Source organism: Xiphias gladius, chromosome 13 (genome assembly GCF_016859285.1).
Source record: "Xiphias gladius isolate SHS-SW01 ecotype Sanya breed wild chromosome 13, ASM1685928v1, whole genome shotgun sequence".
Taxonomy (NCBI): Eukaryota; Metazoa; Chordata; class Actinopteri; order Istiophoriformes; family Xiphiidae; genus Xiphias; species Xiphias gladius.
Window position 1 is genome coordinate 183454 of NC_053412.1, and position 14888 is coordinate 198341.

The window sequence follows — 14888 nt, forward strand, 5'->3', positions numbered from 1 at the left end:
AAGAAGGAAAATTTTACCGTGGTATCTGATGGAAATTGGGCGGAAAACTGACCAATTTTTTTAATTTTTTTAATTTCTTTTTTACTTTCAGTAGTTTTCTCAATTGACCAGTTCATCTCTAAATTATCAAAATATTAGTGCAAAGAGAATGGGGGAAAGAATGTTGCTCAGCTTCGTAAAAGAAGTGAAGTTCCCATAAGAAGTTCTCGCGGACTTGGATGGTTGTTCTTGTGCTGGGTTCAGTTTTCAGAAACGGTTTCTTTCCCTTCGTAACGCTCAGTTTTCTCCCAACAGTAAGCGGACAGCCACACCGGGGCATTTCCCTGCCTAAACCAGCCTTATGGTCCAGACCTCGACTGGGTAAAAAAAAAAAGACCTTGTTTGTCTTTTTGTGTTTCATCATTAACCCACCAGTCGCTTTCGCAGCATTTTCACCTCCGCTGCAGCTCATGTTGGTGTTTTTGTCTTCATCCATTTTGTTTATTAATAATTTTATGTCCATCCATTCATCCATCCATCCATCCGTCCATCGGTCCATCGGTCTGTCTGTCCTTATTGCCTTTTTGTCCGACATGTTCGCTGTTTCTATTTGAGCTTCTGCAGGTTTTCAGCAAAGCTTCTGGCAGCGACTTCTTCAAATAATCAAGTGGATTTTGTAGTTGGAGCTTGATTGTTTGACTTGGTTACATAAGTCCAGTAACAGCAGCAGATTATGTCACTCTGTATTCATGTGGTTGTGGTGGGGGGATGTTCTAAACGTCTGGGTTCGAGGTTGTGGTTGGGGGTTGTGAGTTGTTCTCACAGAATCTGAAGCGGTTTCAGAGGCCTTCACTGAGACCTGCTGGGGCTCTTTGGATGCTGGGCTACAGAAAGTTTTCTGTTTCACTGTCTTCACCTTATAAACATGTAAAGATTGTTTTGCAAATACAGAAAATGTGAAAGAAGTTTAATTTTGACCTCAGAAACAGTAGCTTCAAATACAATGAATTCCTTGTAATTTGGGGGGATTAACTTCATCACTGAGGAAGACTGTGAGATGAGGTGAAAGAATCCTGAAATCTGACAAACAAAAGGATTTATTGTATTTGTATTGTATGTCCACAGCAGTTACTATTTCTTTTTTTTTCGTGTTTGTTAACCTCTTTCCCCTCAAATGATCCTGAATATTTTTAAGTCTTTTCATTCATTCAGTTCTTAAAAAATCCCCAAATTTCCCCCAAATTATCTTTGGAAACTTTGGGATCTCCACAATATTTTAAAATAAAAGTAAAGTCATTTGAACCATGTTTGCAGAGTTAGGAGGTTAAGAAAGGGGATTACGTATTGTTACATAATACGTAATTATGTATGTTTTTACAGAATCGTATAAATATTAACATGCGGTAAGATTTAAACGGGGCCTGGTATTAATAAGTGTTCTTGTTATCTCAGCTCTTTCTATATTATGATCCGAATTTGATCATTATGATGAAATCTCAGTATTTTATTAGTTAGTGTATTTTACCCGGTTAAACATTGTTACAAGCGATAGGGTGTGTAACTAGAGCTAAGATTTAGCTCCCTGTCCCTGGTTCGGCTTGTAAATTAAGATTAAAACAGCCAGACAAGTAAGTGGTTAAAAAAAGGATCAATATGCAAATTAGGTGTCAGGCCAAGGGAAGTGATGTGGGAGACTTGAGGGATCTCTACAACTTCCAAGGCAAGGGGGTCATGTGACTACTTCTCGTTAGCCATACTTACTCTACCAATGGTACTTGACCCGGTCTTCGATGTCGTAGTGGACTCTCAAGACTCTCCCAGGGTGATGCTACTGTATGGTCTCTACTAGCGCCGAAAGATGATTAGGTGACAGTCTTTGAAAAACCCAGAAGGTCATTAACAACCATTACCTGTGCTATGAAGGTATTCCCAGAATCCTCGACTGCTCTTCTAACCATCTGGATGAAAAAATGTTCTCGGTATGGTGCAGCAGTTTTCTGTTTCTTAATCCAAAGATGGGAGCCACCCAAGTCTCAACTTGGGATCAAGCTAAAAATAGTAATTTTTGTGCCGTGGACAGAATATTTTTTCATTCAGATGATTAGAAGAGTGTTTGAGGACTCTGAAGGAAGAAATTCCTTCAGAACAGCAGCAAGTGTTGTTAAATGATCTTTCGGGTTTTTCAAATCTGGTCATGTAATTATCTTTCTGTGAAGCAAATGGTTACGACTGCGACTTGAATGTAATGCTTATACATGAGAGCCACAAACCAGAACTAGGATTCTCCCCGTTCGCACTTTGGAGAGGAACGACCTGTCTACGGTTCATATTTTGACGGGCATCTTGAGACAGCAGGAAGAGTCAGAGTTAGGTGACCTTTCAACTTTAAAGATCCGATTAAAAAGTGAGTCAGACCACCTTTGGATGAGGTCTGGATGATCAGATCGCATTCTGATCGCAATTGACACCCTTTTTTTCCGATCCAGAAAGAGATCCAGACACAGATCACATGTTAATACCAGGTGGAGATGGGGTCTAAACCCAGAATTACTCAGATTCAAGATTCAAAGCATTCTTGGTGATGTCTTACATTCTGCATGATTTCATGGTGTGCATGGTTGTCCTGTGCAGTGGGCATGAGCTGGTTTTTGGTGTCATCCATTTTGTATTTTTGGTCTTCTGTATGTTGGCTTCTAGAAAAAGTTGATCCAAGACATTTTGACAGGAACTTCCATGACTTTGTGTTAGAAATGCAAAACAGGGGAATGCTCGAGGAGTCTGAGGCATCAGTGATTCAGTGTTCAGACAAAGAGATGAGTTTTAATCTCAGTGCCTTTCCTGCTGCAGTGAACAACTCATTGCTGGAGGACAAGAAGTCTGAATTCCCTGACGTGTTTGGTCATTCGGGTCCCACCGTTGAAGAGCGGTTTTATGGTTGGTAACGGCATGAATCTCACCTGTCTGCACCCAGAACTTGCCTGTGCCGTGTGCTGACTGGCGCTTCAGTGGCTCTACACTGCCAAGGATGCATGGTTTGGACGTTTTCGAGGTCCAGACACAAATCAATGAAAGGAATAGAAAATACAATACCGGTTGTCAGCTTGAAAACTTTGGGAAAAAGGCTTCAGCAGAGCCTGTGGAAAATAGTTTCTCTTTTCGGAAAGTATGTGCTCTTGTGATCGTTAGCTTAATTTTTAAGAACCTCACTTTGCCGAGCTTTGTGCTTTTTGCCGCCACAGAAATATAGAGAAACTGTTTCTAATTACCCCGGTGAACCTGCCGTCTGGAGTGGACCATTTGGTGTTATTTCGGTCCTTTTTAAATTTTCCTGTCCAGGGCCCACGTGCTTCAGCCTCTGCTTCTTGCTTGATTGCGAGCATTGCAAGCGCCATGAGCTTCAGACATGTTGCTGCAGAGATGGCGTGTTTAGAGAATCCCTCACGCATCTGGGACAGCATGGCATGCATCGAGCCGTTTTCATCAGAATGTGGAAACTGCTGTTTGCTTTTTATTTCAGGATTGTTTGTGTGTGCAAAGAGTAAATCATACCAATATTTATTTCATTTCGTCTATACTTTAATCACGAGGCATTGCTGAACACTGAGTATAATGACAGCAGTTTCCACTATGAATTTCCACTATAAAACACTCCTTTCAATCATTCTCTAAAGATTGTACATCTCATGGTTCCCTGTTGTTGAAAGGAGCTCTTAGTTTATGTTAAAGATTAATAGAAGCTTTTTAAATTTCAAAGACCAGTAAAATGTGACCAAAGCACAGCACTACAGGCAGCCTGGCGTCTTTTCTGCCATCATAGAGATTTACACGTGACTGACTGAAAGGAATACGTCTATATCGTTTCATGTTCCGTGCAAAAATGTTTCAGGACTCCACCATCTTTCATGTTCCTGGCTTTGCATTTTTTTCATTTAGTTTTGTAACTGGTCCAATTCCTTGATTGTGAAGAATTTTGGCTTCTCCCTAAATGAAAGAAAGGGGGAGGGTAATTGGCTGCAGGTTCTAGACTTAAGCCTCAAAAACACATACTGTAGGATCTCGTGGAATGACACAGGATTGTTCATGTTTTCAGGTTCATTTGGTGTTTGGAAATGGGTATCGAGTTCCACCTCGGGAGAAGAGAATAGATTTTCCAGGAGATTAGAGAGCAGCTAGCTAGATAACAAAGCCAGCGTTGATGTGAAAGCTTCACTCTTTGCCTTATTTAGACAGAAAGTGTCCACAGGCGAAACACGCCCGAATCCGATTTACAGTAAAGACATGTCTGTCATGTAATGTACACCTTCTTCAGAAAGTTATGAAAATACTTTATATTGATGGTGGTGAAAGGAGTGTTCCACTGTTTTCCATTAAATACACCCTGTGATATATAAAAGCATCTTTGAGTTCTCTGGTAGATGTATTCGTCTTTTTTGCATTTGAACAAAGTCACAAGTTGTTGGTTTTCAGATATTGTAGGAGGTTTACAGATTGGGAAACATCCGTTGGTAGAATATTAGAAAGTCCTGTGTTTTACAGGTAAAGACAATGAATGATGTATGATGTTGTTCCAGGATCTCCTGCTCGCCCGTCGATACCGATCAACAAGAAACCAAATTTGGTGGGAAAACCCGGAGAAACAGGTAAGAACCTGAAAAGAGTCGACAAATGATGAATAATATCTGCTCTCTTGGGTGGATACTTCCAACCAAACCACGTTTAAGTATCACAATTCTATTTACTCTTGATTATCAAATTTCCCACTGTTTTTTTGTTTTGTTTGTTCTACGTTTTCCATCAGACAAGGTGAACAACGTTAAGCAGAAGGACAAGTTGTCCATTCTGAAACCCAAAGTCCCACCGGCTACCGCCAAGCCAACCAAACAGGAGTGGAAACAGACCACAACTGCTACACCGTCAACAACTGGTATGGGAATTTCCAGTTCATTTGAATTAAAAGGCAATCAGGGGCCTGTTTGACCAAATATGCAACATGTGATAATTTGTACTTGCTCAGTCTGAAATGTTTCGCAAATCAATACAATCGCCATACTTGTGAATCAGGCTTGAAATTGTGAGAGCCAACAAATTTATCTGCAATATTTGAGTAACAATCTGTTGGGTACTTGTAGAGTTGTCTTGCTCAGGATCGAAATCTCAATAGTAACAGCCTCCTCCTTTAGTGTCTGGATTTCACTGAGGCTTTTGAGAATTGAAGGATTTATACTTTTAATATTACGGAGCCCTGAAATCCCACAATATACCATCAAGGTTGTTATCGTGTGTGCAAAAGATAAAAAAGAAAATATAAATAATTCGGGACAGACTGCTTCTCCTCCCTGTAATGAAAAAACCATTAAAAACCCAGAAGTATCTCAGACCAGGTCTTTGGTTATCATAAGTGAAGTGGCTATCTCTAAAGCATTATTTGTGTCTTAAACAATGCTTTCATTTGGGGGGTGGGGAGTGTGCTTTTATATCCTGAGAGGTTTATTCATGACCTCTAACATTATTTTTCTTTTTGATTTTGTTTCTTCTTGCAGTGAGTCGACAGGAAACGTGGGAGGACTCAGACTTGTTTAAATCAGAGCCGGCCTCTGACGTTGACGCCATGGGCAAGAAGCGTTACGTGGGTACGTGGAAACGGACTCTGGCACTATTTTACACAAGGAAATTAGGATTTGACTCCAGCTTCAAACTGGAGTCTAAAAGTTCTAAACGGATCCAGCAAAATGCTTAAGACCAAACTATATCGTAGTGTAACCATAGAATAGACAGGGAATTAAACCCCAGACCCGGTGCTGGTGTCTTGCTCTACCATAATGAAGAGGATACATACTAATTAAGCAGCATCCCTGCAGGGATCCATAAAGTTTTCTGATTCTGATTCTGATAATCAACCCCTCCTCCCTCCACAGCGCCTCATGTCGTCTACCAAACAGGCAAGAAACCGGACGAGCCTTGCTCCATCACCTCCTCCCTCAACTACTTCCCCGAAGACGAACCCGGCGAGACGAACGTGACGGCTCCGCCGAAGAGCCCGCCCTCCAACCTCACCGTAGTAACGGTGGAGGGATGCCCGTCCTTCATCATCCTGGACTGGGAGAAAACTGACAACGACACCACCGGTATGAAGAGACAAGACGAGAGATACAGTATTAGACTTTGATCCCGAGAACTTCTTGCGTTTCTTTGAATGTTTTGTGATGAATATCGGTTTCGTATCGGTGTATCCAGTGCAGAGATAAGTTCAGGACCTGTTTATCCAACTTAGTAAAAAAAAAAAAATCCACCTTCCAGAAAGTTGGCTGATTGTATCCTGTTTACTGAACAGGTTTCGAAATGCAAATGTAAAAGGAGACAAGGCCAATGCAGACCAGTTTTTAAGAGTACTGTCCCATGATTCTGTTGATCACGGTTATTCTGTTGTCCTCGCCTCAGAGTATGAAGTCATCTCCACCACCAAAGGACCTGATGGCGAGCAGGTTTCCATCCTGACCACCAACCAGACTCACACCGCTGTGGAGAACCTCAAACCTGAGAGCAGGTATGTTTGACAACAAGCTTTAGTCAGCAAGTCATCCTAGTCAAGTCAAAGTTGATGCCAAGACCAGATAGCCCAAAGTCTGACTTTGGATCAGGTCTCAAGGGGTCAAGAGTAGGTGAGGAGCAAAACCAAACCACATCTTTCCAAAAGCAAAGACTTCTCACAGATCAGAGATTCAGATCGGTGGTAGGAGTTGCTTTATTTGTAAGAAAATGACTCAGGCACTTCATTACTAAACAGAAAAATAGTGCAAAAAGAGCCAGTGGCCCAGAGCCCCCGAGGCCCAGACCCTGTGGAGCCAAAAGGCCCCAGGTTCACTTCATGTCAGTTGGTTTTGCTAGGTTTGCCCATAAAAACTGCCATTTCAACTGTGTGTTATGCATTGTTACTTAATCTTGTCGTCTGTCTTATAGAAGGGCCCTGTGTCAAAATAAAGTTTTAGTACCTTATTTTAGTTCATATTATTCCAGCACCAGAAGGCAGGTTGGATTGAACCTTGTGTGCACTGTAATTGGTTGGAACATAGAGATGGCAGAGTAGGAAGGGGGTCAATAAGGGCCCCAGAACCTTTTTTTTCTGCCCCTAAGCAGCAGCAGCACGGACTGAATAACTGTGTTAACATATCGTCCTTTAAGCAACCAACCTGCTAGTGCAGCCAGTCCCTGTGTCAAGCCTCCAGTGCCATCTGTTTAATGCGAATGAGTTAATTCATCTCAGAGATCCAGCTTCTGGTTACATATCGAGTTTTTGTGATTTTTTTTTTGTGACGCTAAAATGTGTCTAGAAAAAAGTTGAGGTCGGTTATTTCTTTTCTATTTAAATCCACATGCAGGCAAAAGAAAGAGGATTTCAAGCAAGTGAGGCCAAAAATGAGTCATTACATCAAAGCAGGTCTATGAAAATGAAACATTGGAGGCCTGCTCGCCTCCACACACAGGACGTCTGCTTAAATATTTCAGCACTCGTCCTGTGAGCGTTCAGATCTGACAAAACGCCTCCTCTTTCCAACTCGGACGGCGCTGCAGTCGCTCTTCATTCAGCTGTCCAAACACGCCGAGGCAGCCGAGCAATTACAGAGTCGAGCCGAGCGTCGCGGCCAGACGTTCACAGAGTAAAAATAAGCAGAGTTTGTCCGTTACGCTTACTGAGGTTTTAATGAGCCTGGAGATAGGAAAAGTATTTTGTGTGAAGGAAGGGGGTTGGAAACGAAACCTGGCACGTGTGGACGACTCCAAGCACCAACGTCGCCGTCCAAAGGCACATAGCTGCAAGCTGAGGTGCTTTTCTTAGTCGAGGTGAAAGTAGGACGTGACGTTCGTAACTGTCCGAGGTCTTGAGACCTGCTGAAAGCCACTGTCGTGCAACTTTGACACAAAGCAGCTGCTAGACGGCAAAAAATGAGCGTAGGTCATAGTGGAGGTCTGAGGGAGGAAGCACTGAGATCCTTCACTTGAGCAAAATAGCACACGGTAACAATACGCCTGCACTGAACATCTTGAGTAAAAGCTTATAATCAGGAAAACGTACTTCAAGTATCTAAAGTGAAAGTACTGAATGTGGTCAAATGTCCCTGTGACTGTTTCACTGTTATAGATCATATCACTGGATTATTGTTTCTGATGCACGACTGAGGTGAGTTGGGGATCATTTTTATTTTCATAAAGGGCTGCAACTAAATTGTCGTCATGGATTAGCCTGCTGGTTATCAGCGTTGGAAAGTAACTAAGTACCTTTACTCAAGTAATTAAGTGCAATTTTAAGGTACTTGTACTTTACCTGAGTATTTCCATTCTCTGCTACGTCTTCAACATATGATCAAATGCTAAAACATTGCTGACGATTAAACTAGTGGTTTCAGGTCCCTAGTTGAGGCTCCTTGTCACATTTTAGATGTGAGTTGTTAGAAACTTCTCAGATGGTTTTATTTAAACGACAAAAATCAAGGTTTGAGAGGAAAGGCCCAAAACTAAAAACAGATGAGTGTATCAGAACTGACGACCCCTCAGGTTCACCTGGTGGCCCTCTGGAGGGGCCCGACCCCCGGGTTGGGAACCGGTGGACTGAACTAAGAGCAGGTCCAGCAGTAAAACGCTGCCGAAGCCTCCGTGACTCAGGATCAATGATCCATTAGAATCAGAGACCAGTCACAGGAGACAGGTCCCTGCACAGTGAAGTACCTTTACTGTGGTACTGTGACTACAGGACGTACTTTTACTGTGATATTGTAACTACAGGAAGTACTTTTACTGTGATCTGGAACTACATGAAGTACTTTTACTGTGATACCGTGACTACAGGAAGTACTTTTACTGTGATATTGGAACTACAGGAAGTACTGTTACTGTGATACTGGAATAACAGGAGATACTTTTACTGTGATACTGTTACTACAGGAAGTACTTTTACTGTGATATTGGAACTACAGGAAGTACTGTTACTGTGATACTGGAATAACAGGAGATACTTTTACTGTGATACTGTGACTACTGGAAGTACTTTTACTGTGATACAGGAACTACAGGAAGTACTTTTACTGTGATACTGTGACTACAGGAAGTACTTTTACTGTGATACTGTGACTACAGGAAGTACTTTTACTGTGATACTGGAAGTACAGGAAGTACTTTTACTGTGATACCTTGACTACAGGAAGTACTTTTACTGTGATACTGTGACTACAGGAAGTACTTTTAGTGTGATACTGGAAATGCGTGAAGTACTTTTACTGTGATACTGGAACTAGATGATACTTCTGTACATTTACTGATGTAGGGTTTTGAACGCAGGACTTTGACTTGTAATGGAGTATTTTTACATTTCTGTACGGGTACTAAAGTGAAGGACCTGAGTACAGCGCTGCTGGTTATTTTCTCAGTTAATCGACTCATTGTTTGCTTTGTAGAAATTCAGAAAACAGTGAGAAATGTGACACTTTCACGTCGCTTGTTTTGTCAACTAAATAAGACAAAATAATTTAAATAATTACAATAAAAAGCAGCAAGTCGTCGCAAAATCATATTGTTGAGGGGTCGGTATCGTAGCCGTCTCTTCATTACTCCACCATCTGCTGTCACCAGAAGCTTCTGTTTTAGCTGAGATTGTTCAGGAACAAATCGGGCAGATCTCCCTCCAAACTTGACTGATATTAAACTCAACGTGACGGCTTTGAAGGGGCGGGGAAGTTTCTCTGCGACGACCTTGTTGCTCAATGTTCCCTGGTTGTTTATGCCCCGTTTTCTCTTTCTCTTTCTCCGCGTTTCTTTATAGTTATGAGTTCAAGGTGAAGCCGAAGAACGAGCTGGGTGCAGGTCCTTCCAGTGAACCGGTGTCCTTCAACACGGAGTCAGGTACAGGGCCACTCGCCACTCTTTCCTTCCAGACATCTGTTGGTTTCAGTTGATTTCAGTGGTAATACAAGTGATTTAAAATGTCCTGTCAAGAAGTATAAATGAAATGTCCAAATACATCAACCACTTCTTTAAACACATTACACCATTAATGAAGTTATGACTTTGAGAAAGCACATGATATTCAGATAAATCATTGGGGATCTTAAGCAAACAGACCTAAAAGAAAATTACGAGCAACAGCAGCTTGTTTTGATTCTGCTTCTTTTAATTTAACTTGTAGTTCATGCTTTTACAGCTTTTATTTTGAAAAATGCTGTAAAAAAAGCCCCAGAAGTTGAAATTTCAGAAGCTGCAAACAGGAAAGCTACTAAATACAAATAAAACTCCGCAATAAATTAGGTAGGAAAATGGAACTTTTATCCCAGTTTTGAATACAATGCCGTTCATTGCAGTCGCCATTAAAGCAAAGCTCAAGACGTTAAAATACCGTCTCTTTTTTTCCTCCGCTAGCGGACCCACGGGTGAGCGAGAACGTTTCAGGTAAGGTTAAGTCCTACACGGGATCGTGGTTAATCGATAGAGAGCAGAACATTTCAATAAATGGAAACCCTTCCGTCTCTGTAGGCAAAGACGCCATTTGGACTCAGTTCCCCTTTAAGACGGACTCGTACTCCGACTGCCATGGTAAACAGTACGTGAAGAGGACCTGGTACCGCAAGTTTGTCGGCATCCAGCTGTGCAACTCGCTCAGGTACAAGATCTACCTGAGCGATTCGCTCAACGGTGAGTAGGGACGCTGGTTTTAAGGATTTATTCGTGGAGCGAGTTTTAACCTGGCTCTGATCTTCCTTTGATCACTTTCCTGTTCAGGTAAATTCTACAACATCGGAGATCAGACCGGCTTCGGGGAGGATCACTGTCAGTTCGTGGATTCCTTCCTGGATGGAAGAACAGGCAAGCAGCTGAGAGCCGACCAGCTACCGTCCAGACCTGGTGAGAACCGGATTTCATGCATTCCTGGCAGATGTTTACAGAGGATTTGCTCAGCTGTCAGTCATTCTGGCAGCAGATGGTGAAGGTCGATCCCCACGAGCTGCAGGTTCAGGCGGTCGACCGACACCTGTGTGGAGGGAGAAAGGGACAGGTGCACACAGGTGTTAAATCCACAGAAGGTTAGTTATTGTAGAGGCAGAGACATACGGCTCACAGAGGAGATGAGGCTACTTTGAAACGCTTAGCTCCATAATTTACAACAAAACTTGCTTCCCGGATTCATAACTCAGTCAGACCTGAACTGGCAGAGATGAAACACATGTTGAGATGATTCCGTTTGGCTTCCACGTCCCGAGGACGTCATTAGAAACCCACTTAGAAAGCAGAAGAAAAAGAGGCTGCAGAACTTCGTTCAGAATCTTCCCGTTTTTAAGTTTCCTTCGGTATCGCAGTGATCCGGTGACAGTTGTCTGAACGTCCACGGCTGCGCTGCAACAGGAGCTGGTCACCGCTGATTCGGCAGCTTTTAACGGGACGGTTTGACTGAATGGAAACAGATAGAGGCTAAAAAATGGGGCACATCAACTCCAAGAGGCAGTTGCTTCAATTTTGTCTGAGCTGGAAGCCACAGTGTCAGACTTTGAAAGCCCCTGCACTAGAGGGAAAGTCAGAGGATTAGTGACATAAAAACGTCGTAGTTCTAAAACGAGTCAAATAAAAAGCATTTTTCTCATCACGTCTTTTTCTGGTGCAGGTTTCTACAGAGCCATGCGTCAGGAGCCCGTCCACTTCGGCCAGATTGGCGGACACTCCCACGTCAACTACGTCTCATGGTACGAGTGTGGAACACCCATCCCCGGCAAATGGTAAACGGGCTCGACCCCAGAGTCGTCGTCAGAGAAGCCTGGAAGAGGATTCGTCGCCCAGGCTGGGATGGCGACAACAGAATTGGTCCTTAAAATCTCCCGGACCTCCAAACTCCCTCAACTTCATGTTCCACCACCTTATCCAGTGCTGTAAAAACATGTACAGGACATACTCGTCAGGGAATTTGTAACGAGAGAGCATTTAAAAAAAATATGTAATAGCAAACATGCCTTGTCTTAACAATTTATCAAGCATCAAGGCTAAACTGATAGAAGAGCAGGAAGATATGTGGAGGTTTGGTTACTCTCTGCAGTGTTGGGGGGCAGCAAACTCACGCTAGATATATTTTATTTTGTGTTAAAATAATGGGAAGCTGGCTCCCTGGAGTACTATTTTCATAACTTGTGAGATGTTATTTATCAAAAGGTCTTGGATTGCATTTCTTCTGGAGGGCCACAGGCGAGAAGTCACAGGATTTTTTGGTGTGTGATGCTTCTGCGGTTCCTCTGGTGTAGATGTTTCCGAACATTTTCTTTGTTTTCAGTTGAGCTTGTTCCTGTTGATTTGCATTAAAGGGCAGAAGGTTTTTAAAAGTGCAGCCGCGGAGCAAGACGTGCTGACCAGACGCCGTCCTGCGTCACAGCCATTCGTAGCGGTCTTGTACCGGTGGCTCTGAAGTGCCTGGAACGAGCACACGAAGATGGACTGCTCACTGTAGAGAATATATCGAATGTGTGATAAACTTGCTGGATATTGCTATTTTTCTGCCTCACGAACGTGGCTCCAAGTACATTAACCTCCTACTATTATTTTGTCATTAGCCATTAATCTGCCGACTGTTTCCGTGATTAATTGGTTCATCCTTTGCTTTATAAAACATCTGAAAATAGTGAAAAATGTCCTTGAGCCCAAGGTGATGTCCTCTGATGCCTCTTTTTTGTTCGACCAACAGTCCAAAACCCAGAAACATTCGGTTAACTGTCGTGTAAATCTCGTATTTGAGAAGCTCAAACCAAGGAATATTTGGCATTTTTGCTTGAAAACCGACCTGAAAAGTTAATTGGTCGATTATCAAAAACCATTATCAATGGTTGCTGGTGAATTTTCAGTCGGTCGACTAATGTATTCATTTGCCAGTGGTTGCAGCTCTAGTCTTAGTCCTGTGCAGTGTGTTCGATGTGGAAATTCACGTCGGCGTGAGCATGAAGTACACGGTGCATCACGCAGGCCTGATTTTCGGTGCTTTACACTAAAACCCGTCAGTTAGACGTCAGCACACCAGCTGTGTTGATCAGACTCGCTGCCTGCAGCCTCTAACTGGGGAATCCAGCCGGCGCGAGGCCTCTACACTTGCAATTTGCACAACAGAAATGTATTTATATGTATATGGAGAGAATGTATTTTTTCAATACATTTTTGCAGATGCATTTCCCTCACCTTTTTTGTTTAACTGTGCTATAATGTGCTCTTCTTCTTGTTGCCTCATGCTAAAGCACAGCAGGAAGCAAACTATACAACAAAATGGCTGGTGAATCAAAAAATGTGTGTATTCAAACAATCCCTTTCTTTATTTTACCGACCAAAACTGATTTACAGAGGAGAAGAACCTTTAAACTTTAGTCTTTGCCTCGGTGGGTATTTCAAGCAGCATTGAAGAAAGGCTGGTAAGGTTAGCATAGATATATCGATGGCCAGCTGTTTCCACATCTGTGTGTCTAACCAACTCTGATCTGGGAAAACCAACATCTCAGTTGCTCAGCAATCATAAAAATCAAACAAAGATTCCCAAAAGTGAAAGTGTAGGCAATATCAGCAACTTTCTGATGGAAGAAAAAATCAAGCACGTTCAAAATAATAAAAACCAGGAATAATTCCAACACAGAGAGTTTTTTTTCCACGCACAAATGTTATGAAACGCTAAATAACTGAAATTTCCAGCCTGGGAACATAATCCCGTAGCCAGATGCTAGTAAAGCCAAACCACAATCTGATTGGACAAGCACAAGCAAAGGACTTTCAAACTATGGTCATGACCTTAGTGGGTATTTCAAGCACGACCGAAGTAGGACTAGCTAGGTTAGCGAGGCTAAAGCGGAGGCTAGTTGTTTCCGTGGCTACCAGGGTCACTGTCCCCGATCCAGGTCCTGGGAAGGAACCTTCTGAAGCTCGGACACCGGTTTCGTTCGCTCAGGCGTTCGTAAAATTTGTTCGCGTTCTTAAAATGTCTGGCTAGCTAACCAGATACTCGCGACAGATAGATGAACTAACCGGCCAGACGGAGGAGAATAATGTCGAGGTGATCTCAGAAACTTTTAGGGAAAAGTTACCTCGGCCAGGTGTTCAGTGATGAGATACAATGAATAATCAAAATTGATGGTGAGATTTTTCTTCCTATTTCCAACATTTGTCCCATAATAATTTTTTTTTTGACCGATATCTAAATACAAAAATAAATAAATAAATAAACACACACACACACACACACACACACACACACACACACACACACACACACACACACACACACCGTCCTTCTTCAGATTTTACAAGCTGCTGCCAAATGACTGAAATGTCCATGACAGTCCTGGGTTGGTGCTAAAAGGTAATGTAGCACCAGTATTCGTATTTTCTAATAGTCTAGAGCTTGTGCTTGTGCCTGCCATTGATTTCCCGCCCTGCCGCCGACCCTCACTGCACACCTTCCACACTAGTAACGCTTTCTTACGGAGGGTCGTGGAGGCAGACTACGCTACGCCATCTGAAGCGTTGCTGGGCATTTCCTGATTCTTTTACGCGATGAAGCACAATCCTGGTCGGACGCCGTCTCCTGAGCGTAAAACCGTGTACTGTGCCTTTAACTTTTGCTGGAGCCCTGACTGTATTCATGCATAGACCCCATTATTATCAAACAGGGATCATTTAAAACACAGGAAAATGCTTTGAATGTATGTTAACATGAGGATGTGCTGTTGATGTTTTTCTCCATATGTTTGTTTCCATATTGATTTTCAACAATAAAGAAGTTTTGATTCCTTTTTTAAAACACGTTGTCTGTTGTTGTTTCCTGTTAGTTGGCTAATGGCAGCTTCTTATTCAGACCAAAACCACATTTTGATTGGACGGGACAAGTTAAAGTCCCGTAACAGTGCCTGTGT

General features: G+C 42.5%; 1 protein-coding gene across 3 annotated transcripts in view; it reads left to right on the plus strand.

Annotated features, from left to right (window-relative positions):
- LOC120797921 (target of Nesh-SH3-like) overlaps positions 1-14152 on the plus strand; it is a 40288-nt gene extending 26136 nt beyond the window's left edge. For 2 of the 3 annotated variants that reach the window (XM_040141717.1, XM_040141716.1), the window contains 11 exons: positions 295-360; positions 4551-4619; positions 4778-4903; positions 5520-5609; positions 5895-6104; positions 6418-6523; positions 9791-9870; positions 10384-10413; positions 10498-10656; positions 10744-10866; positions 11621-14152. In XM_040141717.1, coding sequence (XP_039997651.1) covers positions 295-360; positions 4551-4619; positions 4778-4903; positions 5520-5609; positions 5895-6104; positions 6418-6523; positions 9791-9870; positions 10384-10413; positions 10498-10656; positions 10744-10866; positions 11621-11736 — 1175 coding nt within the window. In that variant the 3' untranslated portion in view covers positions 11737-14152. Of the gene's footprint in view, positions 1-294; positions 361-2826; positions 2914-4550; positions 4620-4777; positions 4904-5519; positions 5610-5894; positions 6105-6417; positions 6524-9790; positions 9871-10383; positions 10414-10497; positions 10657-10743; positions 10867-11620 lie in introns of all 3 variants that reach the window. The other variant, XM_040141715.1, reaches the window with a different exon arrangement.
- Positions 14153-14888: the final 736 nt, after the last annotated feature.